The 26546-nt window shown below is 40.3% G+C and overlaps 1 protein-coding gene and 1 pseudogene across 1 annotated transcript in view; both read right to left on the bottom strand.

Moving 5' to 3' along the window:
* MIS18BP1 (MIS18 binding protein 1) overlaps positions 1–3426 on the bottom strand; it is a 44057-nt gene extending 40631 nt beyond the window's left edge. The window contains exons 1-2 of the mRNA XM_043987472.1: positions 3347–3426; positions 197–914 (exon numbers count right to left, since the gene is read on the bottom strand). Coding sequence (XP_043843407.1) covers positions 197–782 — 586 coding nt within the window. The 5' untranslated portion in view covers positions 783–914; positions 3347–3426. The remainder of the gene's footprint in view (positions 1–196; positions 915–3346) is intronic.
* Positions 3427–9333: 5907 nt separating this feature from the next.
* On the bottom strand, positions 9334–26211 carry LOC122739283 (annotated as a pseudogene).
* Between the last annotated feature and the right edge of the window lie 335 nt (positions 26212–26546).

The following is a 26546-nucleotide window of genomic DNA, read 5'->3' as shown; positions in this document are numbered from 1 at the left end:
ATTCCCTTTGAACCTTTCACGGTCTATCCAAAATCATATGCAATAATGAAGATTTGGGTTATTATTTCTAGGTCAGAATACATCATTGGCACAAAAAAGTTTCAATATGTATACAATCTTAACCTTTCACTGGTTGAGGAATTACCTAATTTCTCACTTTAAAGTAATTAGCATTAACTTACGTAATAAGACTAACCTGAAAATGAATGACCATCTGATGATACTTTATGAAAATCAGGAAAGCCAGAAATAAAAGTTTTATCCAGTGAAACAGGACTCAAGATCACATCTCTTTGACTTCTCTGTAACTCCAAAGCTGCACTGTCTCTGAATGACTGCTTTTGTGTAGCTTGTAGTGTCTTTGTTTTCATTCTTTGAAATATTTTTGCAGGAGAGTCATAGGTTACAATGTCAAAAGTTTTGTTCCTTTTGAAAACTTCCTCATTTAGAAAAAATGTCGTTTCTTTGTGTTCATTAGCTTTTTCATCAGAGCCATCCGAAAAATTGTCAGAGCCAAAATTACCAGCTATTATTGTTGACTGAAGTGAATTGATTTCACTCTTACAATGTTCCACTTCTGGGTTCAAGTGCTTCTCAAGGTCATTTGTATTGTTGTTGTCATTTAAATTGTTGTTTTTATATTTCACTAAATCCTTTAATGGTGTAAGAGTTTCTGAAGGTATATTTTTTGAAAGAACTGCATTAATGGGTGCATTTCCTTTTCGAAAAGAATTTAACGAAAACTTTGGTGTTTCTGGACTTTTTAGACATGATGAAATCATCTTGATAAGGCAGTCCAGAAAAAAAGTACTTTAACAGAAAATTTATTTAAAACTAATTGTTCACAGTGAAACTTCAAGGGAAAATGGAGAAAGCAGAATTCAAGAACACTTCAATTTTCTTCATGGTTTTATCTAAAAGAAAATTTAAAACTATTATTCACAGTATTAAGACTATTTTTCACTGATTAAAAGGATCTGTTGATTCACCATTTCTAATATAATCTATGCCAAACTTATTTGAACATCAGTATTCATATGGTTTTGTTTTGGGGGGAATCCAATTTTAATATCAGATTTTTAATAGCTAAACAAAGCCTACATAGATAGATATATTTAAAAAGTAAATATATTATCACATTTTCCACTCATCAGTACTTATTTCTGTTAAAATTTAGAACCAGAGGAAATATTCTACTAAACTACATGGCATCTTATCAGAGTATTTAAATATCAATTTGCATGTAATCTTATAACAGACATCATAATGAAAAGTTTTACAGATATGAACTCTACCTTTTAGCTACCTTCAGTTTAAGGTCTGAAGCTATACAATGACACATCTATATGAAAAATAGAAAAAAAACCAACCCAGTAAATGTTTTAGAATAGTAATTCCCAGTCCTAATTTTGTGACACTCCAACATACCACTAGTTATCAAAGCATGTGTACAAAATATTCAAAACAAGTTATTTTTATTATACATATGTATTTATGTATATGTGTGTATACACATCATGTCTTCCCCCTTGGGCAAGTATCTTTGATAGTGTACAGCAGTGGTGTCAGCCTGAAATAGAAATAGATCCCTGCAGCCCATATACTGATTTAGAAAACCACAAATTAACATTATGTATGTTGTGCTGTATTTTTATTTATTTTGTTAAAACATTTCCCCATTACATTTCCAGTAGCTTGTTACCATCAGGTCTCCAACTTGACGCCAGTCCTAAAGCATGGTAGGGAAGGGACAGGCTTAGCTGTCACAACCTCCAAGGCTCTAGTTTCTTAGAAAGATTTGGATTAGATAACAATAACAATGATAGCTAGCATTTATAGAATGCTTTAAGGCAGAGGTATCAAACTCATAGCCAAATCAAATCTGCAGCCAGCAAAACTGAACCATATTAAAATGATTTGGGGAAATGTTTAACATAAATAAAAAGAGAACATAACTAATGATAATTTATGGTTTTCTAAATGCAGATCCAACTTTGTCCATCCCCCAGTCAATAAACTCCAGTGGCTCCCTATTGTCACCAGGACCAAACACTCTCTTTGACGTTGAGAAACCTTCATAACCGACTCCTTCCCCCTGCCAGTTTTCTTGCACCTTATTCTCCTACACAACATGTACTCTTCCAATTCAGTCCTCCTCGATGTTCCATGCACAAGACACTTCATCTCTCAGGTGCAGGCATTTTCTCTGGCTGTTCCACATGTCTGGAATACCCTCCCCATTAATCTTTCCCTGCGGACTTCCTTGGCTATCTTTAAATCCTGAATAAATCACCTTTTCCTACAGGAAGCCTTTCCTATCCTTTATTTCCTGATGTCTGCCTTCTCTTAATTATTACCCATTTATCTTGTATATGGCTTGTATGTATTTGTTTGCCTAAAATAGAAACACTCAGACCTATGAGAAGGGAGGGAGGGTAGGGAGGCTGGCACCAGCAGAAGCAGGGAAAATAGGATAAGGCTTCATAGAACCATAAATTCTTCCCATTACCTTACTATTTTACAAATGAGGAAACTCAGGTTCAGAGAGTTAAGTGACTTGCCCAAGGTCACACAAATAGGTAGTAAGTTGCAGAATCCTTAAACGAGAAACCCAGCATTCTTCCCATTACCTTACAGTGACAGGACAAGTAGGAAGGCTCGCTCTGCTGAGGAAAATCAACTAACAATCAAATAAAAGGAACAAGTATTTATCGTGCCCACTATGTCCAGAGCATATATTCTACTCGGAGCTTGGAGCTGCTACACTAGAGAGGGGCAAATATCCAGGAGGGCGATGAAGGTCCCCCTGTGCCCGCCGCGTATCTAGTTCTAAGGTTCTAGACATGCCGGACTGTGTCCAGAAGGCAGCCAGAGGGGAGGCCTAAGGACGTAGCCCGGAAGAGGCTGCCCCAGAGGGAAGGGAGGCAGCCTGGGCCAGCCGAGAGAGGAGGCCGGAGCCCGAGGCTGTAGGATCAGGGGAGAGAGAGCGAAGGCAAAGGAAGAGAAAGGGAAGTGGGGAAGGCGGGAACCGCGCTCCATGCCAGACTTGGACCTCAGGGCCCCGGCTGCCCGCAGACACAAGCCCCGGCCTCCCCCTCCCCCTCCCCCTCCTCCAGCAGCTCCCCGGGGTTCCGAGAGCGCCCAGGCCCCGGGCCCCCAGGGGGCGGATGCGGAGCCGGGAGCCCCAGGCCCTCCTAGCTCTTGCTCTCCCCGCCGCAGAGGACCCAGCCCAGCGCAGCCCAGCCCCACGGCTCCCCTCGCTTAAGCTGGGGACGAGGGGGCGGAAAGGACCGCGCAGCCCGCCAAGGCGACCGCCCGAGCCCCCGCCGCGGGCGCGCACACTCACCCCACTCGGCTCGGGCTCCTCTCTTTGCCCGCTACCGAAAGGCACACCCGCGTTGAGTTCAAACGGCGGGCACACGCGCGTCCGCCACCACCAGGCCGTGTGCGATTGGTGCATCCCGACGTATCGTCGTCATTACGTCACGGCGCAGGCTTCTATAAAAGCTCCCTGGCCATTTCGTTGTGTGCACATCGGCTACTGTCCTGCAGCCGCATCTTCTTCTTCTTGACCCTGCTATTTTCTTTCCTCGGGCCCAGTTTCCTCTGTAAAATGAAGACGAGCTGGGCTGCTGACTCCCGCCTCGGTTTACAGTTGCGCTCATCAAAAAGCGTGCAGATGAGCAGCTAGGTGGCGCAGTGGATAAAGCACCAGCCTTGGATTCAGGAGTACCTGAGTTCAAATTCGGCCTCAGACACTTGACACTTACTAGCTGTGTGACCCTGGGCAAGTCACTTAACCCCCATTGCCCCGCCAAAAAAAAAAAAAAAAAGCGTGCAGAGCTTAAGCCAACCTTCCTCCAGCAAACCTTTGGAGCGTCTTTTTGCTTACATCTTGTAGTCCGCCCAGCCATACTGCCACTTTTTTTTTTTTTCCGTTAGAGGAGGCTTGCATAAGTAGAAACTGCAAACGAAGCTTCTCGGAGTGTTTGCCTCCCCATAGGATTTGTGGAGTAGAGGAAAAGCCCAAGAATTGCTCTGTGATCTCCCTTTTATTACATGCCAGGCTCCTTTGTGAGCAGGATTGTGTTCATTGTTCGTACCTGCATCCTCCGCTCCCAGCCCGAGTGCCTGGCTCATTGTGGACGCTTTAATACTTGTTGATTTGGGTGAAGGATGAAACAGGAATTGGAACAACAGTTGCTGGTAATGAAACTACACTCTTGCAGAAGCTGGAAAGGTTTTAGCTATGTTGTGGAAGCTTGGTATGAAGTTTGCTCCAAATTCTTGTTCTTACTACCGACTATAAGCTTCACTGCTGGTACAAAAGTAGCATACATTTGGGGAGCAGTGTGGAAAGAAATAAATAGTAAATGGGCGATCAGGATATTTAAGGGTTCTTCTCTCTTCCAGGTAAGCAATTCTAGATATCCTGGTGTTAAATGTAATGGTCTTTTAAAAAAATAATAATTTGACTTAGAGCATGGGACTTGTAGTCAAATTCCAACGCTGGGTTCAAACTTTGGCATTCACTTGAATTGTGACCCTGGGGTAAGTCTCTTTACCCTTAGGCCTTAGCTCCCTAATTGGTTAAATGGAATAGTAGCACTAACACCTCGACAATGTAGTGACGATCAAATGAAATAATGTGTGTAAAATCGCTTTGCAAAATAGGGATAAGGACTAACATTTAAGCATGATATCAGTGAAGAACATTTTTATCAACTGACATTAAGTGCCTAGTATGGCACGTGCTAGGTACTTAGTGTCCTGGGTCCTGTGGTACAACTACAGAAGTGGGGATTAGGCCCTGCTCTCATGGAGCTTACATTCTGTGGCAAATATACATACTTAGACATGTGTATGTACAAAATAAACACAAGGATGTAGGAATCAGGAAAGGATAAGTGTGGTGGCACTCAAGCTGGGCCCTGATAGTGGGGAGGGTCATTCTAGCTGGTAGAATCAAGGAGAGAGGGCAGCTAGGTTGCTCAGTGGATAGTGACTGGCCCTGAAGTCAGGAAGAACTGAGTTTGCTGTGTGACCTTGGGCAAGACTTACCTAACTCCAATTGCCTCTTGCTGAGCTGTCCTGATGTGTATCTTATCACTGGACCCAGATGGCTCTGGAAGAGAGAGTGAGGTTGGTGACCTTGCACAGCCCTCCTGCACTTAAATCTAAGTCAGTGCAAGTCATGACATCACCCCATGTCATGTTCCTCTTCTGAACCAAGGACAAACAACCACCACCAAGGACAAACAACCACCACCAAGGAGGTAAAACATTTCAGGGATAAGAGAGCAGAGAAAAGAAATGAAATGTAGGAAAGATAAAAGGATAGCAAGTAGGTCAATTTGTCTGGAATGTAAATGCACGAGGGTGAACATACATGTAAGAGAGAAAGATTGGCTGTGGCAAGACCGTAAAAAGCTCTTAAATAAATGCCAGAGTTTCTTTTTTTATTGAAGCTTCTTGTTCAGGGCAGTAACTATACACATATATATATGTATGTGCACATATATGTACATTGTGTGTGTTTTAGAAATGTCAATTCAGCAACTTTATTGGAGGATGGATTGGAATGGGGAGACAAATCCGATGCAGAGAGACCATTAGGAGCCTAACTCAGTAGTCCAGTCAAGGTGTGATAAGAGTGTCTGGTTGTGGTAGGAAAAGGGAACTGGAGATATGTTAAAAAGATAACAGGAGGGGGCAGATAGGTGGCGCAATGGATAAGGCACTAGCCTTGGATTCAGGAGGACCTGAGTTCAAACCCAGCCTCAGACACTTACTAGCTGTGTGACCCTGGGCAAGTCACTTAAACCCCATTGCCCTGCAAAAAAACAAAACAAAACAAACAAAAAAAAAAGATAACAGGAAACTACCTGAATCAGGGTGGGGAGTTGGGGGTGATAAATGAGAGTGAAGGATCTCAGAGAATGAGTCCTGTGTGAATACATGACAGAAAGAATGGTGTGTTCTCAACAGAAGAAATTTTCATTGTTCAGTCTTGTCCAACTGTTTGTGACCCCACTTTGGGGATTTCTTGGTAAAGATACTAGAGTGGTTTGTCATTTCCTTCTCCAGCTCATTTTACAGATGAGGAATTAAGGGAAACTGGGTTAAGTGACTTGTCCAAGGTAACACAGCTAGACAGTACATGAGGCCAAATTTGAACTCAGGAAAATGAGTCTTCCTCAATTCAGGCCCTACGCTCTATTCAGTGAGCCACCTAGCTGCCCCAACAAAAAGAAGTAGGGAAATTCAAAGACGAATGGGTTTAGGCAAAGACAATAAATTCTGTTTTAAACATGGTGTTTGAAATGTCCATGGAGGGGGCAGCTAGGTGGTGCAGTGGATAAAGCTCCTGGAGTCAGGAGGACCTGAGTTCAAATCCGGCCTCAGACACTTAACACTTACTAGCTGTGTGACCCTGGGCAAGTCCCTTAACCCCAATTGCCTCACCAAAACAAACAAACAAAAAACAAAACAACAACAACAACAAAAAGATCATATTCTTTTTTTTTTTTAACTTTTTTTTTTTTTTAAGTGAGGCAATTGGGGTTAAGTGACTTGCCCAGGGTCACACAGCCAGTAAGTGTTAAGTGTCCGAGGCCGGATTTGAACTCAGGTACTCCTGACTCCAGGGCCGGTGCTCTATCCACTGCGCCACCTAGCTGCCCCTAAAAAGATCATATTCTTAACACAGCATCATTTACTTAGATTTTGTTCTCTTTGTATATAATTTGTTTGATTTTAAATATTCCCTACCTTTGTGAAAGAAATATGTCTTGATTTGAAGACTGAAAATACTATACTGAATTACTCAAGCAAATTTATTTTGTGTTACAAACAACAAACACTAATATGAATGAAGACCAGAATTTTTATATTGGCTATTTCCCTCTAAGGTAGATATTTTATAACAATTTTCTGTTTTCTCCAAATTATTTAGATAGTGTGTATAAAATGTATAAAATATTAGGAAGTCAAATGTACATGTTGGTTATTTCTTGTTTTCTATATATTTTCCAACTCTATGTGTGTTATAATGACCATTCTAAATTTCAAGGGGAAATGTATGCAATAAATTACATATATGTTCTTTAAAAATTATAATAGCTACTAACATCATATAGGCTTTTACTTGCATCATCTCATTTGATTTTCACAACTTTGAGGCAGGTGCTATATCAATCTATATTTTCTATTGTCATTATTTCAGGTCAACAAGCATTTGTTAAGAGCCTTATTATGTATCTGACAAGTGTGCCAAGCAATGGAGATACAAAGAAAAGCCAAAGAAGTCTGTCCTTTTTCTTCAAGAAGCTTCTGTTCTAATGGGGGAAACAACCCACACTTACTCACACAACATAATATACAATATAAACGTTTTATATATAATATATACACATGTTACATATACATGTATACATTTGTCATGTTTATATATACATATAGAGGCAGAGACAGAGAAGAATAATAGATACAGGGTGTCTCAAAAATCAGTGCAACTTAAATCATTAACGCTTAAAACTGCACTAAGACTTTTGGGACATCCTTTAGCATCCACATAGAATAAATGTAAAATAGGTAGTCTCAGAAGATAATATCAGTTAGTTAAAAGTACAAATGCAAGTGGTTTTGTGGATTTATTTCCATCCTCAGGTAATTTATTATCTCAATTTTTTGTTGTTGTTGTTTGAGGATCTTGGATTTTTTTTTGGGGATAATCATGTCATTTTCAAATAAGACTTAACTGTAGTTGTTCTTTTGATATATTTGGATGTATGATAAAATAATGGGATTTAGCAGATACTCAAAGGCCCACCTGGAGATTAATCTAAACTGATTGAATTAAGTGAGAGTCATTGACTGCTGATTAGCCTACTTCAAGTTAACTAGATTGTAAGGACATCTGGCTGGCCCTTAAAGAGGTATTGTTCTCAGAAGCAAAAGACTTTGAACTTAACTCAAGACCACCTTTAAGTCCAGTGAACCAATGGATTTGGATGATGCCTACCAATCATCTTGAAGCAGTGTGTAAGGACTACCTCTGCTCTGGACCTATAAAAAGCTTCCACACTCAGTTTAAGGGGAGTTAGTGATTGAAGCCGGCTCATGGCTGAGGACTTGAGAAAGAACCCGATCAGGCTGGAACTCTAGGCTAGATAGGCCTTTTCTTAACTTTCTGAACTCCACGTGAATACCTGGTATGCTTTAATAAATGCTTAATGCCCAAAGACTGGTGCTAAAGCTTCTCATTTAAGGTGACCACACATTTAGATTTTAAACGTCACAGATGCCATAGTGCTCTAGCTAGCATTTCTAAAACTACATCAAATAAGAGCAGAAAAATTCAATACATATTATGTACTCACTGTGCACAAGGTGCCAGGAGTCCAAAGACAAAAACAATCACTGCTCACAAGGAGCTTACATTCTACCAGAAGAATATGACAATAAATAGAAAAATAAGTATGAAGACATTTGTAGAGGGGAAGAATACTAATAATCAAGGGGATCCTGAAAGACTTCCTACAGAATATGTTATCTTAAGGTTGAAACATGAAGAAAGCTAAGGTTTTGAAGGTGGAGTGGCCTGCAGGTGTATCAAATTGGGGAATGGCAAATAGTCCAGTTTGACTGGAAGGGAAAGTAAATGAAGAAGTAATGTAAAGTAAATCTGGAAACGTAGACTGCAGTCACATTGTCGAGGGCTTTAAACAACAAGTTGAGGACAATATTGCTTGGCATCTTTTGATGGTGGGAATACTTCTAAGGGATTCTTGACCTGGGATCTACAGACTGCCTACTCCCCCTCCCCAAGGGATCAATGAATAGATTTCAGAGGATCCATGAATTTAAATGGGAAAAAGGACATCTTTTTTTTTTCACTGACCTTAGGTTTCCTTTATAATTCTATATATTTTGTTTTATGCACCTAAGAACATTATTCTGAAAAGGGGTCCATAGGCTTCACCAAACTACCAAAGATGTCAGTCAATAAACATTAAGATGTGCCTACTATATGCCAAACACTGTGCTAAGTGATGGAGACGTCCATGACACTAAAAAGTGAAGAACCCCAGCTCTAACATAGGATGGGCTGAACACTTCTGTAATGTTCTCAAAAGACCATCATCAATCAATGCTGAAGCCATTGACTGTATACCTCAGGTTGAAGTCAATCCTTTTCTAGCCAAATTTCCAACTGAAGAAGAGGTTTCGAATGTCATTAGGCTTCTCTAGTGTGGCAAAGAGGCTGGTCAAATCTAATTTTATTCCAGGTGAGATTTATAAGACAGGGAGTCCACTGCTCAATACAAAAGGCTAACTGAAATTTTCTAGGTTATATGGCAAAAGAAGGTTATTCTCCAGGAGTTTAAGGATGTCTGTTTCTACAAAGGGAAAGGAAATAGGTTGTCCTGTGACAGTCAACGGGGGAGGAGGTCCTCTTAATCTTAGTCCTTGCTGGCAAGATTCTTGCCAGAGTCTTCTTCGATAGGCTGATCCTTCACCCAGAAGATGGTCATCTACCCAAGAGCAAGCATAGCTTCAGAAAGGGCAGAGGGATAGTTGATGTGGTGTTTGATGCCCAACAACTCCAGGAGAAATGCCAGGAGCAGAACAGGGGTCCATACACAACCTTTACTGATCTGACCAAGGCCTTGATGCTGTCAGTCGTGAGGGTTTTTGGAGGATCATGACACAATTTGGTTGCAGGAAGGACTTCTTCAGTATTGTACATCAGTTCTATGATGGCATGCTCACACAGGTTCTGGAGAAAGCATGATGTTCTTGAGCTTTCCTGGTCATCAATGGAGTGGAGCAGGGCTGTGTGCTTGCTCCCATGCTTTGTAGTATGTTTTCAGGCCTGTTGTCAGACGTCTTCATCAAGGACAAAAATGGCATCCAGATCAGCAATGACAATAAATTATCTAACTTGCAAAGGCTACAAGCCAAGAATAAAGTGGAGGGAGAATTACTGTCTGACTTTTTGTTTGCAGATGATTACATACTCAATACAGTCTCTGAGGCTGAGATGCAGCAACATATGGATAGATTCACCCCTACTTGTGCTAATTTGGGCCTGATAATCAACACTAAGAAAACACAGGTTGTCTACCAGCTAGCACCCCACCATCCATACCTGGAACCATCAGTTATAGCAAATGGATTTCGAATGCTATGGATAAGTTCACTTATCTTGTCAGTTTACTTTCCAAGAATGTACCTATAGATAATAAGAATGTCACACACACATTGTCATAGCTAGCTCAGTGTTTGGAAGGCTCCAAAGGAAAGTGTGGGAGAGAAGCGGTATTAGACTGTCTACCGAACTGCAGGCCTACAGAGCTGTTGTGCTGACCTCATTGTTCCATACCTGTGAAACCTGGAAACCAGCACCATGCCAGGAAACTGAATCACTTTCATTTAAATTATCTGAGGAATGGGGCGGCTAGGTGGCGCAGTGGATAGAGCACCGGCCCTGGAGTCAGGAGGACCTGAGTTCAAATCCGGCCTCAGACACTTAACACTTACTAGCTGTGTGACCCTGGGCAAGTCACTTAACCCCAATTGCCTCACTAAAAAAAAAAATTATCTGAGGAAGATTCTGAAGATCACCTGGCAAATAAGGTACAGGATACTGAGGTCCTTTCTTTAGAAGAGGACCAATGACATCACAGGGTAATGCTTGCCCATGAGTTGGATTTGAGGCAGAATTGCACAAAGTCCTCAGCCTCATTCTCTCTTCCACAGCTATTGAAGTCCAGTGGCAAGACAGAAATCAAGACAACTGTTGATGGCTTGGGATATAGCAGCTGATCCTGGCATCTTCAATATCTGACCAAGTACTAAGTGCTTGAGAGCACCTGCTTTAGCTGCCTTTGAAACATTGTTCTCATCTTCCATTCCACTGAAGGAAGTCTTCACATGCTTGGGGTAGATATCCCACTAACTCACTGATGGGTTTCAGGCCTGCCATATACCCTCAACCTGATTTAGCCATCTTCCTCATATATTTTTTTGTTTTTGTCTTTGTGGGGCGATGAGGGTTAAGTCACTTGCCCAGGGTCACACAACTAATAAGCATCAAGTGTCTGAGGCCGGATTTGAACTCAGGTCCTCCTGAATCCAGGGCCGGTGCTCTTTCCACTGTGCCACCTAGCTGCCCCCATCATCCATCTTCCAAGACAGTTTTACTGGGGTGTAACTGCTGCACATGCTACAACTTCTTGGAGTCACAGGTAAGAGTTGGGTGAATCAGGTGGGTGCCAAAGTTAGATAAGCAGCCCTAAAAAGGGTTCTGCAAACCCTCACACCAGAGGTGCTAGTTCTCCATGTCAGCCCCACCCTACCCCCCTCCAGGAGAGAATGAACAAAGCAATGCAGTAAGCCTTTGGAGTATAGTTGGCCTGGTTGAGAATTGGAGAGGAAGTATCTCAGAGATTCCTTACTACTTCTATAAACAGCCAAAACCAAAGAACTATTAATCCCTTGCCTTTATCATCAAGATGTAGCAGACATTTTTCATCTGATTTCCTTCTCGTCCCACCTCCTTTCTACCTGTATCTTAGGGATCAAAACTTTTTAATATAGGCTATATTTTACCATAGGTCTTTTCTGTAGCCATTGATATAATCAGATATAATCATAAGTTTCGTGATTTTCTTAAGATTCTGTCACATTTGTTATTTCTCTAAAATTTAACTATGCCTATATTCCTGTTATAAATGATTTTTAGTTATTAATGAATAACCTTTGGAATAACTTTTTTGATATGTCATGCTATATTTGATTTTAATATATTTTAAAGTAATGTTACATTCTAACTACATATGTACACACATGTATGTATATATGTATACTTGTATGTATGTATGTATACAAATAGATATATGTGTGTATACACATACACACAGAGGTCTAACTAATGGAGCACTGTGTTGGCATAGCCAAAATTCTCTGATTTCCAGAGATGGATGATGACTGTTAGGGTCTGTCAGAAATCACTCCAGTCCCTTGTCTTCAACTCAGGAAGTTTGCTTTGACCCCTGTGATTGGGCCACCTGACTTTGACTAACAAGCTTAACCCCTCTCACCCTATAGGACTGTGGCCAGCTAAAGCAGTTGGGGTTGGTGGGAAACAAAAGAGGGGCTGTAGTCACCCCTATAAGCAGTGGAGTTGCAGACTCCCATTCCCTTCTGGTCTCTGACCACTTACACAAACTTCGGCAGGCCTCAATCCCTTAGCATGGAAATGGACTGAGGGTAGCTTCTCCATCAGTGCCAGGCTAGACAAACACAGATTCAAGGCAAACTCCCACAGGACCTTGGGGACCTCCTAAGGCATCCATCTCCAATGACCAAATGTTCTTTGTCCAGCTAAGGCAGGTATACACTAAAAAGATCAGTATAATTTTCTTTTAAGTCTCTCTAAGACAGGTTTAGCTATAAAAAGCATATTTGCCTTGTAGAAAGAATTGTGTGGCATATTGTTTTTTTTTGCTTTCCTTAAATTTAGGAAAAATTCACCTGTAAATCTGTCTGGTCTTTTTGTGGATCAGTTCATTAATTATGAAACTGATTTCTCCATATGAAATAAATCTTCAGTTCATCTAATTTATTATTGTTAGTTTCAGCATCGTATAAGTATTATATATGTTTAGTTTCTGAGCACCTGGTATGAACTCTGGGGGAGGTGCATATACAATAAAAATTATATTTGTAATATAGTCACATACTAATATTTAAATATATATTTATATACTAATTATGTTAATACATTACTAATTATACAATACATAAATATGAGTGCATCAGAAGAGTGTAAAGTGCTGAGATCTGATAAAAGAGAAATTACTTCTTAGATGGAATAATCCAGTAAGACTTTAAGGAAGATGTAGCTTTTGAGATGGGGTGTGAAAATCGGGGTAAGGATAGCAACGGGGGAAGAGGGGTGGTGCATGGAGGAAAGCGGACTATTGCAAGCACAGGGAACATAATAAGATAAGCAGTATAGATGGTAAAGAACCTGAAGGAAACATTGATGGGACTGTTCAAGTGACTTAGTCCAATTTGCTTGGAGTACAGAGCACGTAATGATCTGTACCTTTAGTATTCAAGTAGAGGCTGGCTGGCTGGCTGCTGTGTGAGGGGGCACTGTAGAAGATCGGAAGATCTGGGATTGATAACGATTTTGCTGCTAATTTCCTCTCACAAGGCTCCTCGGTTTCCCCATCTCTAAAATAAGGGGTAGGGCTAGGTAACAGAAAAAAGGTTTCCACTCCCGCAGATTGAGGGAGGAAAGTGGCATCAACAACCTACAAGGGACGCCGCTCCTGTACTCGGTCTGTCTCTACAGAAGGAACGGTTAGCATAGTGACCTTACGCTTTTCATTCGCACTGTCCCCTGTTCTCTTCCTAAGAGATGTCGCTGGTCCCCCAGGGCCTGCACAGACAAGCCCTAGGACTACATTTCCCAGAAACCCCAGAAATGAACTTATATGTCTTGTCTTTGGACTACATTTCCCAGAATCCTCTGGTCCCTATGGCCAACCATTCTACAGGTTCCAGGGTAACGGAAACCACACTGAGGCTTCTGGAGAATAGAGTCGGTGGGCTCTAGAAACCAAGCCAATAGAATTTGGGGAAAGTTTTGTAGGCGTTCCTGCGCAGGCGTAGGAGTGCGGGGGGAGGGGAGAGGGGGAGGATAATGGGCATTGGGCTCAGACTTTGGTTGATGCCATGGTCGTGCAGGTGTACAGAATTTCTGTCTTCATCGCCTTTGTCCTTCCTGGTCCTGCCCTTTAGAAGATGCTCTCAAAGTCTCTAACTTTTCATTTCTACTCCCAAATCTACTGTCTCCTATCTGTCTAGGTAGTCTTTTTGCTTCCAATCTACATTCTACTTGGATACACACATGTGTGAGAGAGACACAGACACACTTATATGCTCTGTAGATATACATATGCCTGTATACACACACACACACACACACACACACACACACACACACACTAACATATAACATGACAGTCAATGATAAGACCCAAAAGAATGAGAATAGTACATTGAATAGGAACTGAGAAGACTGAGCAATCACTTCCAGGGTAGGGTGGCTAGGGAAAGTTTTATGTCGGATTTGAGGAGAATGAGGTAAAAGTCCATAGAGGAAGAGAGGAGAGTTTGAGCCAAAGCATAGAAGTGGTAAGGGGTGTGTCCGGCATAGAAGCCATCTTGCCTTTGTCTAGGACAGAGAGTTGGTAGAGAAGACTAATGAAAGAGAATTCAACACAACGCCCATGGTGCTCAAAACTGTGCTAGAAAATATTAGACTAGTTTGGGGCCACATTGAAGAGAGTATGCCAAAGTGCTGGAGTGTGTAAATAGTGAGGGATCACTGAAGCTAGAATTAGGAGGATGACCTGGTTATAATGCTATTTTAGGAGACTCAAGCAGTCAATAATGGAATTACTGAATGGAAGGAGGTTTTGAGAGACTTGTTAAGGACTTAGTAGTCCAGATAAGAAGTAATAAGTCTCTAAATGGAATAAGGGATGGATACAAAAGAGATTTTGAAGGAAGAGGGTAGATGTAGAAGAAAATGATGTAACAGTTTGGAATGACTGAGGTTTCCTGTTGACCAGAGTAGGAGAATACTAGTACTCTTGAGAGAAATAGGGATCTCAGGAGCGTCATTTAGTTATAGAAGGGACTATGAGTTCTGTTTTAGATACATTTAACTTGATGTCAGAATAACCAATAAAAGTGGCCACCAGGCAAAGGGAAATGGAGGACTAGGACTTAGAAGAAAGAACAGAACTGGACAAAGAGCTTTAGGAATCACTTGCGTAGAGGTGTGACATTTAAAGCGAACGATATCTGCTCAGGAAAAGAGTGTAGGGAGAATAGAATGCCCAGGACTGAACCTTAAAAAATTTACATTGTTTAGGAAGGAGGGAAAGAAACAAACAGGAATCAAGGTAGGTGGAGAATGAAGACAGAATCCAAAGGATAGTGAAAACTTTTTGAGGGGAAAACAAGGAACAGATTGTTGAATTTGGAGATTCATAATTAACTAGAGCCTTAAAATTTTTAATTCTTAAAATAATATGAAAAATAATATTTTCATATCCAAAGTAGAACAGAAAAATTATATGTGAACTGATGAATCTTACATATAGCTGTTTTTTTAAGGACATAATAAATTCAATACATTATTTTCAAAGCTGTCATTGTGTTTCCTTCTGAACTTCCTTCTGTCCTCTTTTGTGTATTTTATAAAATGTTTCAATGACTTTTTGTTCTTGCTGGGGTTTTTTTTTTTGGCAATACTTATCACCTTCTGCCCTGTCCCCCTCCCCAAAGAAAAAAAGATAGGCAATCCTTGTAACAAAGAAGAATAGTCAAGCAAAATAAACCCACACATTTGCCATGTCTGAAAATGTATGTAATTGGAGATTTTTGTGAGTATTGTTTCATTTGTATAGGAGGAATCCATTTAGAAGTCAGAAAACAGGTTGAGATGAGGGTGGAAAGTGATGAAGTAAAGGTAGCTTTAGTCCACTCAACAAGTTTGCCAGTTAAAGGAAAGAAATATAGGAGAGTAGCCAGATCACAGTTAAGTGAAGATTGTTTTGACATAGAGGACTGTTCCAGTGACCTCTTCTGGCCCTCATTACTTTCCTGCTTATCCATTTCATAGGTGCAGAGCACCCTAACATATGCATCATGGAAATGCACTAAATGGACAGAACCAAAAGCAATGGGTAGAAATTATAGAGAGGTAAATTTTAGGGCTGATGTCCTGAAAAACTTCTTAATGATTAGAGCTGTCCAAAAGTAGAATAAGCTACTTGAAAAGGTAGTAGATTCCTTCCCATTGGAAGTCTTCAAGAAGAGGTTGGGTTGTGTGACCATTTGTCAGATATGTTATCGGGGAAGGGGGGTTCCTTTTGGGTTTAAGTTGGATTAGTTCACCTTCTGAGTCCTTTCACACCTCTAAGATTCTGCAATTCTGTGGGAAAGCTTATAGTTTGTAAGAAATTAGAAAGGAGTCATGATCAGTAAAAACTAGTTTTACCTTCATCAATAATTTGTTTAGTCATTCAGTCATGTCTGAATCTCTATGACCCCATGGACCATGGCATTCCAGTACTATTCATAGGGTTTTCTTGCCAAAGATACTGGATTGGTTTGTCATTTCTTTCTCCAGTGGATTAAGGCAAACAGATCAAGTGACTTGCCCAGGGTCACACAACTAGTGTCTGAGGCCAGAATCGAATTCAGGTTTTCCTGATTCCAGGCCCAGTGCTCTATCCTAAAGTTTCTTAAACTGTGGGTCATGATCCCATAAGGGGTGGCATAACTGAATGTGGGGGTTGCGAAAAATTTGACAACAGTAAAATGTTATGTATACCTATTTTATATACCTATATACATGGGGTCATATAAAAATTTGTCAGATGAAAAGGGATTGCAAGTAGAAAAAGTTTAAGAAACCCTACTCTATCCACCTGTCTCATGAAGAATATATCATACTAACTAACCTCATTTATCTTTTTGACACTGTAGCATTGATAGATCAAGGTAGTACTTAAGATATAGCATACCTGGATTTCATCAAAAACAGTCATCGTCTCACACACCTCCTAAGGGAACCAAACTCATCAAACAAACTCTAGGTAACCTAAATCAAGTTGCAGATTAAACTACATTTAGAGGATTCACAAATAGACTGATTGAGGAGGAGGACTCATCTATCCAAGGAGTCAGAGACAGCTGAGATTCTTCCTCTGGTTTCTTATCTAAGGAATATTTAAGGCCTTAAATAAATGTTCACATCTCATGGGACAGGTTCTGGTCAGGTGAGGTTAATATTAACTAAAAGATATAGAAGGAATAAGAGGAAATTAAAAATTCCCATAACAATACAAAACATCATGAGGTGTGAGAGTGTAGTAGGGGGCTCTCAGATACAGAAAAGGATCAGGGCATACCTGTCTCATTTCGGAGTGGTGGTTAACGTTATTTAGGTCTCTGCAGAGATGAACAAAGTTGAGCTAGGAGTGGAGTTGTACTAATTCATTCCTTTGGTGAGCTTCACAATAGGCCCTCCCAAATGCTTACATCACAAAGGCTGAGTTTACTTTGTGTCTCTAGAGCAACTAGTGAAGGAGGAGGAGTAGGGCTAGAGGGAAGCAAAGCATATGACAAAATTTCTCATGCTGTTGTTGGGGGCAAGATGGATAAATGTAGTCTCTGTGTTAGTTCAGTTAAATAAATTTGACACTATTTAAATGACCGAATCCAAAGCACCTGTTGATAGGCCAATGTTATCAATGAAGGAGATTTCTAATGGATTATTCTGGGTCCTCTGCTGTTCAACATTTTTATTTTTAACTTGAATTACACACCTGTCCAAACTGATGCAGAATGAAGTGATCAGAATTAAGGAGTGGAGAACTCTATGATTTCAGAAGGCTAATGATAAACCTTGGCACTCCTCCTGATGGAAAGGTGATGGACCCAGAATGCAGAATGAGTCCTATATTTTCAGACACAAACAATGTGGGAAGTTGTGTTCCTTGACTATACTTGTTACAAGAACTTTGTTTTTCCTTTTTTTCCCATTGGGAAGGGTCAGAGGAGAAGGGAAGATAAGGATAGGGTTCCAAAAGAAAGAAAAGAAAGGGTCATTGAAGAGTTTTTCTAAAAAGTGGAAAGAAAAAAAAGGAAAGCCAGAAAGAAGTCCAGCTAAGTAGGTCAGCTTTGAAAATTACCAGTTGATCTAATTATGTACTTAAAAAGAAGAGCAAGCTGTATATAACAGAGACCTGCAGTTTCATGTATAATCCTTTATTTTCTGTTCTAAGGGTATGCAAATGCTCATTCTATTTGGTGTTTAAGTTCAGAATAAAAGCAAAGATTAGTATAAAAACTGTTAGTTACTAGTAATTTGAAGTTGTTTTATGAGTTATATTATAGACAGAGAAGTGGTGGGTGAAACAACAATGAAAAGCATGAATTGGGCTATAAAAACAAACAAACAAAAAGAACTATAGCTCCTGCCCTCAAGTAACATATTCTATTAAAGGGGATACCAAAAAAGTAATGAAACATTGAATTTATTATATACTTTTTAAAAAGTAGGCTATATGTGGATAAAGCACCAGCCCTGGATTCAGGAGTACCTGAGTTCAAATCCGGCCTCAGACAATTAACACTTACTAGTTGTGTGACCCTGGGCAAGTCACTTAACCCCAATTGCCTCACCAAAAAAAAAAAAAAAGAGCACTAATAAAAGTAGGCTATATGTAATAGATATTCACAGTATCACATATAATCTTTTTCTGTTTTTGTTTCTATAAATGTCCTTTGTTAGTGTTTGTTAAATTCAGAATAAAAGAACAAAAAATTTAAAAAAAAGATTTAAGAAACTGATTTATAGAATCATTCCCATTACTTTATAGTTATGTATATTATCACCATTTTCTAGAGAAAGTTAAGAGGTGAAGTAATTTGCCTAAGATCACATTGCTTCTTAATGGTCAAGCCAAAATGGCAACCCAGGTTTCCCAGCTACCAGTATTGTGCTCTTTCTACTACAGTATGCTTTCCCTCTGATAGTTAATATAATAGATTCATGAGACCATTTTGGAAAACTAGGTGCTGATTCTTCACATGTCATGAGAACCAGGGGAAAGATGGGAAATACTTTCTCTCATTCAAGGAGAAGGTGACTTTGGCATAGAGGGGTTGAGGTATGTTATAAATCACAACTAGTTGAGGCCTCCTTTTAATTTAAGCCATGTGTCTTGACTCGGCAACAACTCTGTCCCCTACAATGTGCAGTAAAGAACGAGTGCAAAGTGATGGTCCCAGCAGGATCCTTGATCCTTTTATCCCACACTGGAATATTGTTTTGGGTACCTACTATCCAAGTGCTTTCTGATCTCCTTCTTTGTAGGATATGAAGAAGGTTGGACAATGCACCAAGATGTTATGTAGAGATTTCCAACGTGGTGAGTCTAGGAGCAACAAGATGAGCAATCTCCCTTATGTCCTCTTTCTCCTTTCTCAGCCCTGAATTCTCAGCACTCTGCCTTATTCCAGGAAGAGGATACAGAAGAGGGGAAAAATGACTTCTGTATGGCTGATAGCCTTTCCTTCCCCTTTCCTGAAATCAGAAACAGTTTCCGGAGTATACATACTCTTTCTTCCCTTATCCTGGAACTTCTCTCTTCAGCTGTGTACCGTCTCTAGATGAGCCCTAGTTCTTCATCCCTAGGTATTTCCATCCATTTTGGCTTCCTGCTCTTGTGCTCTCTGTTAGTGATGGGCATGGTGACTTGAAAACAGGAAACTCTCTCTGGCTTCTTCTCCACTTCACAGTACATTGAACTCAGAGCACTCAATGACACTAGAACCACTTCCTATGCATCCCTTCTCTCTAAGTGCTTTCAGCTACTTTCCTTCCCTCTGGGATGAGGGCAATCACAGTTGTATTTGTTTCAGGAATCACTAACATTCAAGGATGTAGCTGTGAACTTCTCGCAGGAGGAATGGGGACAACTGAACTCTGCTTAGAGAGACTTGTACAGGGATGTGATGCTGGAGGACTATAGAAACCTGCTCTCATTGGGTAAGGATGGTGTTATTCTGTGATTTAGAGTATGCCTTTTATTAAGGCAATGTGCTTCTTTGCTAAATGGAAGTAATTTGGTTTAATTCAATAAATATTCATTAGGGCACAATTTTATTGGTATAGGGAGCTCCCAAGTATGGAAACTGACAATGCAAATTGGTGCCTTAAAGTTCATCATAAAGAGTTGCCTAGAACATTGAGAGGTCAAAGTACCTGCCTGGGATCAGTGTTAGTCTGTGTCTAAGGTAGGACATGAACCCATGTCCTTCTGGCTTCAGACCAGCTCTTCCACTTTGCCTTGCCACATATCTTCAGTATTTACTAAACTTCTGATAAGTATAAAGAATTTCACTAGGCACTGAGGATAACAAAGTGACATGAAAACCAGTCCCATGGAGTTTACTTTTTTTTGGTGGTGGGGAGCTATTATAACATGTACATAGAAAAAAACCAAAAGATAATTTGAGGCAGGAGGGAGCATTTGACAATTGGGGAGATCAGGAAGGACTTCAAGTAGTAGGTAGGCAGGTGTGTGACTGGAGTTGATTATATTTCACTGTGACTCTAAGTCTTAAGTGTGGTTTTATATTAGAATGATTTCAGTATTCCAGGAATCAGAGATTCTGTCTTCAAAAAATGCAAAGCACCAGCTCTCTACCACTTTGTAGATAATCTCTTTAGTCTCTGGGCCCAACAAATTCAGCACCCAGAAAACTGTTGATGAGGTTTTCTGAACTTAGCCAGCCTGGTTCTTGACACCAGGCATATAGTCTGTCAATAAGTCCCTCCTTGAAGCCTTTCCTTAGTCACTTAAAAATGTTTTATCAAGACCACTGGCATAGCTTTTGAGAGCCCAGGCTCACCCACCTCCATACAGTGATGAAGGATAATAAGACTGCAGTGGAGGACCTTAACAGATGCCTACAAGAAATGCTTTGAAGCTTCAGAGACTCTTGTTTAACTGTGAAGGTGATAATACAGTTGGCTGACTGCATAAGGACCAATTTATGAAGGAAGTCCTGAAAGAATAACCACAATGACTATTAAAGTGTAAATGGTAAGAACAAAAAACCCTGCAGCCTAAAAGGAGCTCTTGAACCTAAAGAAAAGATAAATTAGTGTCCTATTCTTAAAAGTAGGTGGGAAGCCCAAGGAAGTGCATAATGTGACTAGGATGGACTTGTGCCCATAAAGAAAAAACAAATGACCTGAAACAGAGTTAGTCAAGATACAGACCACAACAGTATGGAGGTAGGGGACAGAGGAAAGGGCCACCATTTTAATACATTTTGGAACACAGGTGGATCAAAGAGATGGTTATAGAGAATAGAATTGCTCAAATGAGTTTTGACTTGTGAGTTGAGCTGGAGATTTCTAATCTTTTTCGGACTCAGAGATAACAAGTATTTCTTTTCTCTGTTACAAGATAGAAGTTCTACAGTTCACAGAACTGAAAGTAAAATAGCTTCATTGTAATTTTCTGATGTATTTTTCCCCATCTTGTGGTTCCTGGAAGTACCAGCTGGAGCCTCCTTCAGAAATCTCTGTAAACTTCTTCTGGACTTGTCTACCAAGTCCTGTGTCAACATGGTAGAGTTAAAAGCAGAGTTGGGAGATTTAGGTTCATCCCAGTTCTACCACTTGATACAGACTTCCTCAATTGCAAACAAATTTGTTATCCAAACCTGGTAATGTTCTGGTTGCTATTTAATTTCTCTCTTTTGATGCCAAGTTTGTTTTTGTTTTTGTTTTTTTGGTGAGGCAATTGGGGTTAAGTGACTTGCCCAGGGTCACACAGCTAGTAAGTGTTAAGTGTCTGAGGCTGGATTTGAACTCAGGTCCTCCTGACTCCAGGGCCGGTGCTCTATCTACTGCACCACCTAGCTGCCCAAGTTTGTTTTTTAAAGAAAAAATACATGTTCTTTTCTTGTCACTTTTCACTGACTCCCTCCATCTCAATAGAACCTTCTCTTGTAATAATTAATACAGTAATTCTAAACAAATCAATATCTTGACAACTGTATGCTGCAATTTGTACTTCTAATCTACCACTTCCTTCTAATCTACCAGAGAGGTGGGAGATACACTCTCTATAAGTCTTCTGAAATAAGATTAAATGGATTTGATCACCTACCAAACTCTGAGCAAATAGTCTCCATGTTTTGTACCATGAATGTGTCATAAATACAAAAAGTAACTGTGAGAACTTCCACAAAACTGCTGTCTCAGTCCTTAAATTGTTGTTCAGTCATTTTTCAGTTGTGTTCAACTCTTTGTGACCCTATTTGGGATTTTCCTGGCAAAGATAATACAGTGATTCACCATTTCCTTCTCCAGCTCATTTTACAGATGAGGAAATTGACACAAACAGGATCACACAGATAACAAATATATGAGGTTGGATTTGAATTCAGATCTTCCTGATTCTTGGCCTGGTGCTTAAACCACTGTGCCACCTAGTTGTCCTTGTTTGGGACTGGCTTAAAGGGCACTTTGAAAGGCTATTGGTGATTTTCTTACAACCAGATCCAATGACCTTTTCTTTATCCTGGTCATCTTCAGCTTTTTAAAATATGATACTTTTGAATACATCCTCCTCCAAATTCACCTTGGTTTCTATATTTATATTCTTCTCTTGTCCATCTAAAGATGGCTCTTTTTCCTTCCTAAGTACAACTAGGGTTTCTCTAAGGCTTTGCCCTCAGATTTATCTCTTTTCGCTTCTTCCTTGGAAATGCCACTTTGCTCTCATGGTTTCAGTTGTCACATCTATACTAATCTTTCTGAAATCAACACTTGTGTCAGTGTCCTGCAGTAAAATTAAGGACTTAATCTGTCCAGGCAGCTGAACTCACCCCAGATACTAAATCTACATTTCCCTTCCCCATACTCCCATTTGAGACCTAGATTCTTGCCTTCCTCCTTGGAGTCTCTCTGTCCTCCATCCTTCTGTCCTGATACTCCTTTCTTTTCCCCTACTGTTTCCCAAGAACGCACGTCCAGGTTCCCTATTATCAGCACACTGATAATTCTATTGACATCTCTGTTGCAATCCTGCAACACGGTCTGTGATAAGAATCAGTTGCTTCCTCTACTTAAAGTGGTCCAAAATAATCTAGCAAGTCAAATCTGTTCTGCCTGTGACCTCTGCTCATGTGATGTCTGGGTCTGTGTCTGCTCCCGGCTTCACCTGGATCATTTTGTGCCCACTGATGTCATAATTTACAAATAACAGTATTTACATGGTAAAATTACAGTCTCCTCCACACTAACATCAGAACTATGTTATTCTTCTGCTATAAATGTTGATTAGATGCCAAACGCACACTGAATGCTTTTGAGAAAAGAATCACATAAGTGTATCATTAGCTGAATTGGACTGGGCCAGTATTTGGAAATGAGAAAGGATGTCCAGGATAGAAGCCATCACTAACCCTGAAGACACTAAAGCAGACCAATCAGAGAGGCCAGATCTGTAATATTGGTATATGGAACTCATAGGAAATTCCGTCTGCCAATGAGTCAGTGAGGTGGCACAGTGAATAGAATATTGGGCCTGGTGTCAGGAAATTCAGAATTCAAATGATGCCTCAGATACTTATTAGTTGTATGACTCTGGGCAAGTCATTTAACCTCTGCCTTAGTTTCCTCACCTATAAAATGATACTGGGGGCAGCTAGGTGGTGCAGTGGATAGAGCACTGGCCCTGGAGTCAGGAGGACCTGAGTTCAAATCCAGCCTCAGACACTTAACACTTACTAGCTGTGTGACCCTGGGCAAGTCACTTAACCCCAATTGCCTCACCAAAAAAACAAAAACAAAAACAAAACCCAAAAATGATGTTAATAGTAGCACCTACCTTACAGGGTTGTTTTGAGGATAAAAGGAGATATTATTTGTTAAGCACTTGGCAGACCTTAAAGTAATAAATGCTGTTGTTCACTTTTCTTTAGTTGTGTCCAACTCTTCATGACCTCATCTGGGCTTTTTTTTGGCAAAGATACTTAGAGGGGTTTGCCTTTTCCTTCTCTGGCTCATTTTACAGAAGAGGAAACTGAGGCAAACAGGGTGAAGTGATTTGCCTAGGGTCATACAGCTAGTAGTGTCCAAGGTGATATTTGAACCCAGGTCTTCCTGACTCTAAGCCCAGCGCTCTATCCACGGTGCCACCTAACTGCCATATTAGATGCTATATATATTATCTTTTATGATACATCTATTTCTGTTTCCTGTTATAATTTGAAAGTTATACAATTCATGGTCTTAAAAATAGGCAGCTTCTTTGTGTGTGCATTCCCTATCCTTTTTTCCTGAAATTCAGAGATTATTAACCAAAACTTGCGTACGGATAGGTGGAAGGTTATCAGTTAGAAAATAGGGGAAGAAATAAATGAACTAATTCAGATACACCTCATCAGTTACCTGAATGGTTGCTTTCTGGAAAAAAAGAAAATTCAAGCTTTCTTTAGGAAGTATATGTAATCTCCTTTAGACTTTCCTAGCATATCCCTTCTGAATAGGGGGAAATTTGATGTGGTAGAAAGAGTCAGGAGGTCCCAGTTCCACCCCCACCACTTAGTTGTGTAATCTTGGGCAAGTAAATTCCATCTGGGCCTGCTTCCTGGCCTGCAAAATGAGGCAAGTTGGACTAGATAACCTCTGTGACCCTTTCAGTTCTTTTTTTGTTTTTTTGTTTTTGTTTTGTGGGGCAATGGGGGTTAAGTGACTTGGCCGGGGTCACACAGCTAGTAAGTGTCAAGTGTCTGAGGCCGGATTTGAACTCAGGTACTCCTGAATCTAGGGCTGGTGCTTTATCCACTGTGCCACCTAGCCACCCCTGACTCTTTCAGTTCTAATACTAAATAAGACTATGTTTCCTTTCTCTTCCTTTCAGAACAAGGGGCTGGGATTAAATTCTGGGATATTTCTGTAACCTTCATTTCCCCTATAAACCTTGCTTCCCATTTCTAAACTTGATATGATCTTCTTACAAGGGCAAGAAGCATAGATGATGACTCTGAAGAGAGATACCAAGAAATACCTCTTTAGATGAATGAGATAGAACCAGGTAGATGGGATCCACTGCAAGAATCAGTTCATAGAAAGAGTTCTCAGTGACCTAGACTTACTGAGATTTGTTGCCATAGACTCAGGCAGGGAAACTCTCTTCCCTCTTTTTTTTTTTTTACTCCAAATAAAACTAATTTCTCTCTAATTGTAAAAAATAATTCATTGCGGGGCAGCTAGGTGGCGCAGTAGAAAGAGCACCGTCCCTGGATTTAGGAGTACCTGAGTTCAAATCCGGCCTCAGACACTTAACACTTACTAGCTGTGTGACCCTGGGCAAGTCACTTAACCCCAATTGCCTCACCAAAAACAAACAAACAAAAAATTCATTGCTTTGTGGGGTATACAAGTAAGCAGTGATGAAAGTGGTGCATCTGCAATACCAGCTGGTGCTAAAGATTTCAATGCATCTGAAAGATGTGGACTATAGAATTTAACCAGACATCTAAAGGGTTCTTCCCTTTCAGCCAAGATGCCATTTTTAGAGTCAGTTTTGAATTTGGTTTCAAGCTTATACTATGCAAACTCTATTCTTGGTTGGATACAATCCCCAAAGGTTCCCCATATCACTCTTTGGATTCTTTCCTTCTCTTATATATTTTCATAAATGATCCTTGGATCCACTATTTCAGTCTCAGCATTTCCTGCCTGTAAAGGTGTATGGTAGTAAGTTTGAAAATCCTGATTATGCTGTTTAAAAACAATTGCCTTGGGGGCAGCTAGGTGGTACAGTGGATAAACCACTGGCCCTGGATTCAGGAGGACCTGAGTTCAAATCCAGCCTCAGACTCTTCTAACACTTACTAGCTGTGTGACCCTGGGCAAGTCACTTAACCCTCATTGCCCTGCAACAAAAAACAAAAACAATAAAAACAATTGCCTTAAGAGAATCCAGATATATGCTTTGGAGTTCCATTTGTTGGATCTTATGGTATTTGCCAGCAGTCATCAGTGCCTGCCAGAGCTCTGGAATGTATTTCTTAATAGGGCCATGAGAGATGAAGACAAAAGGAGTTTGGGAATGATACACCACATACATAGTTTTGTACTGATTTGGTTTCATGTAAGGTGTTCCCCAGTCAATTGGAATCCACACTGCATTATCCTTACAGTCTCTGAAGCTGATATGCACATTTTTTAAGGCTCTTTGAAGAACTTTCTTAAAAGAATCTTTAAACTCTTCCATATCAGAAAGGTCAACCTCTTCACCTGGGGCTTTAGTCATTTTGTAAACAATCCAAATTTTCTTGGTTTGGTAAGTCTGATGATAAATTATGTCTAAAATTGCAGCTTCTTTCATACTTGCACCTTTCTTCTTACAAAGCTCAACCACGTCCTGAGAGATAGATATCTTCCTTGCATTGTTGAAGGTTTATGGTCTTCAGCTGATTTTCTGGGAGAAAGTTCCATATAGTCAGGATTTTCACTATTTCAGCAACTGGGATTTTCAGGACAGTCCTCCTGATAAACTCAGCAACAATCTCATCCATCCCTCTGATACTAGCGTAGAGAAGCTCCAGTCTCCTGAGCTGACATAACGTTCTCGGCTCTTCCCTCTTTTCTAGTCAGGTGGGAGTGGTGGTTACTTTTTCATACAAATTATTTCTTTATTTCCCCTTTCTTATGCATTCTTTGCCACTGACTGGTTTTTTGTTTGTTTTTTGTTTGCCTTTTCCTTATTCGCTAAGAATTCATTACCCCAGACTTCACCCTCTGTCTTAATCGTTCCTTGATAATCCTACTCATTCTGTCTTCTCTACGGCTACAATGGTCTCATTCTCTGATCATCTTACTTAATGGACTAGCCACATCCCTTCCTCTCTAT

Source organism: Dromiciops gliroides, chromosome 2 (genome assembly GCF_019393635.1).
Source record: "Dromiciops gliroides isolate mDroGli1 chromosome 2, mDroGli1.pri, whole genome shotgun sequence".
NCBI lineage: Eukaryota > Metazoa > Chordata > Mammalia > Microbiotheria > Microbiotheriidae > Dromiciops > Dromiciops gliroides.
The sequence above is the reverse complement of the archived record's forward strand: the minus strand, read 5'-3'. Positions and strand labels throughout refer to the sequence as shown.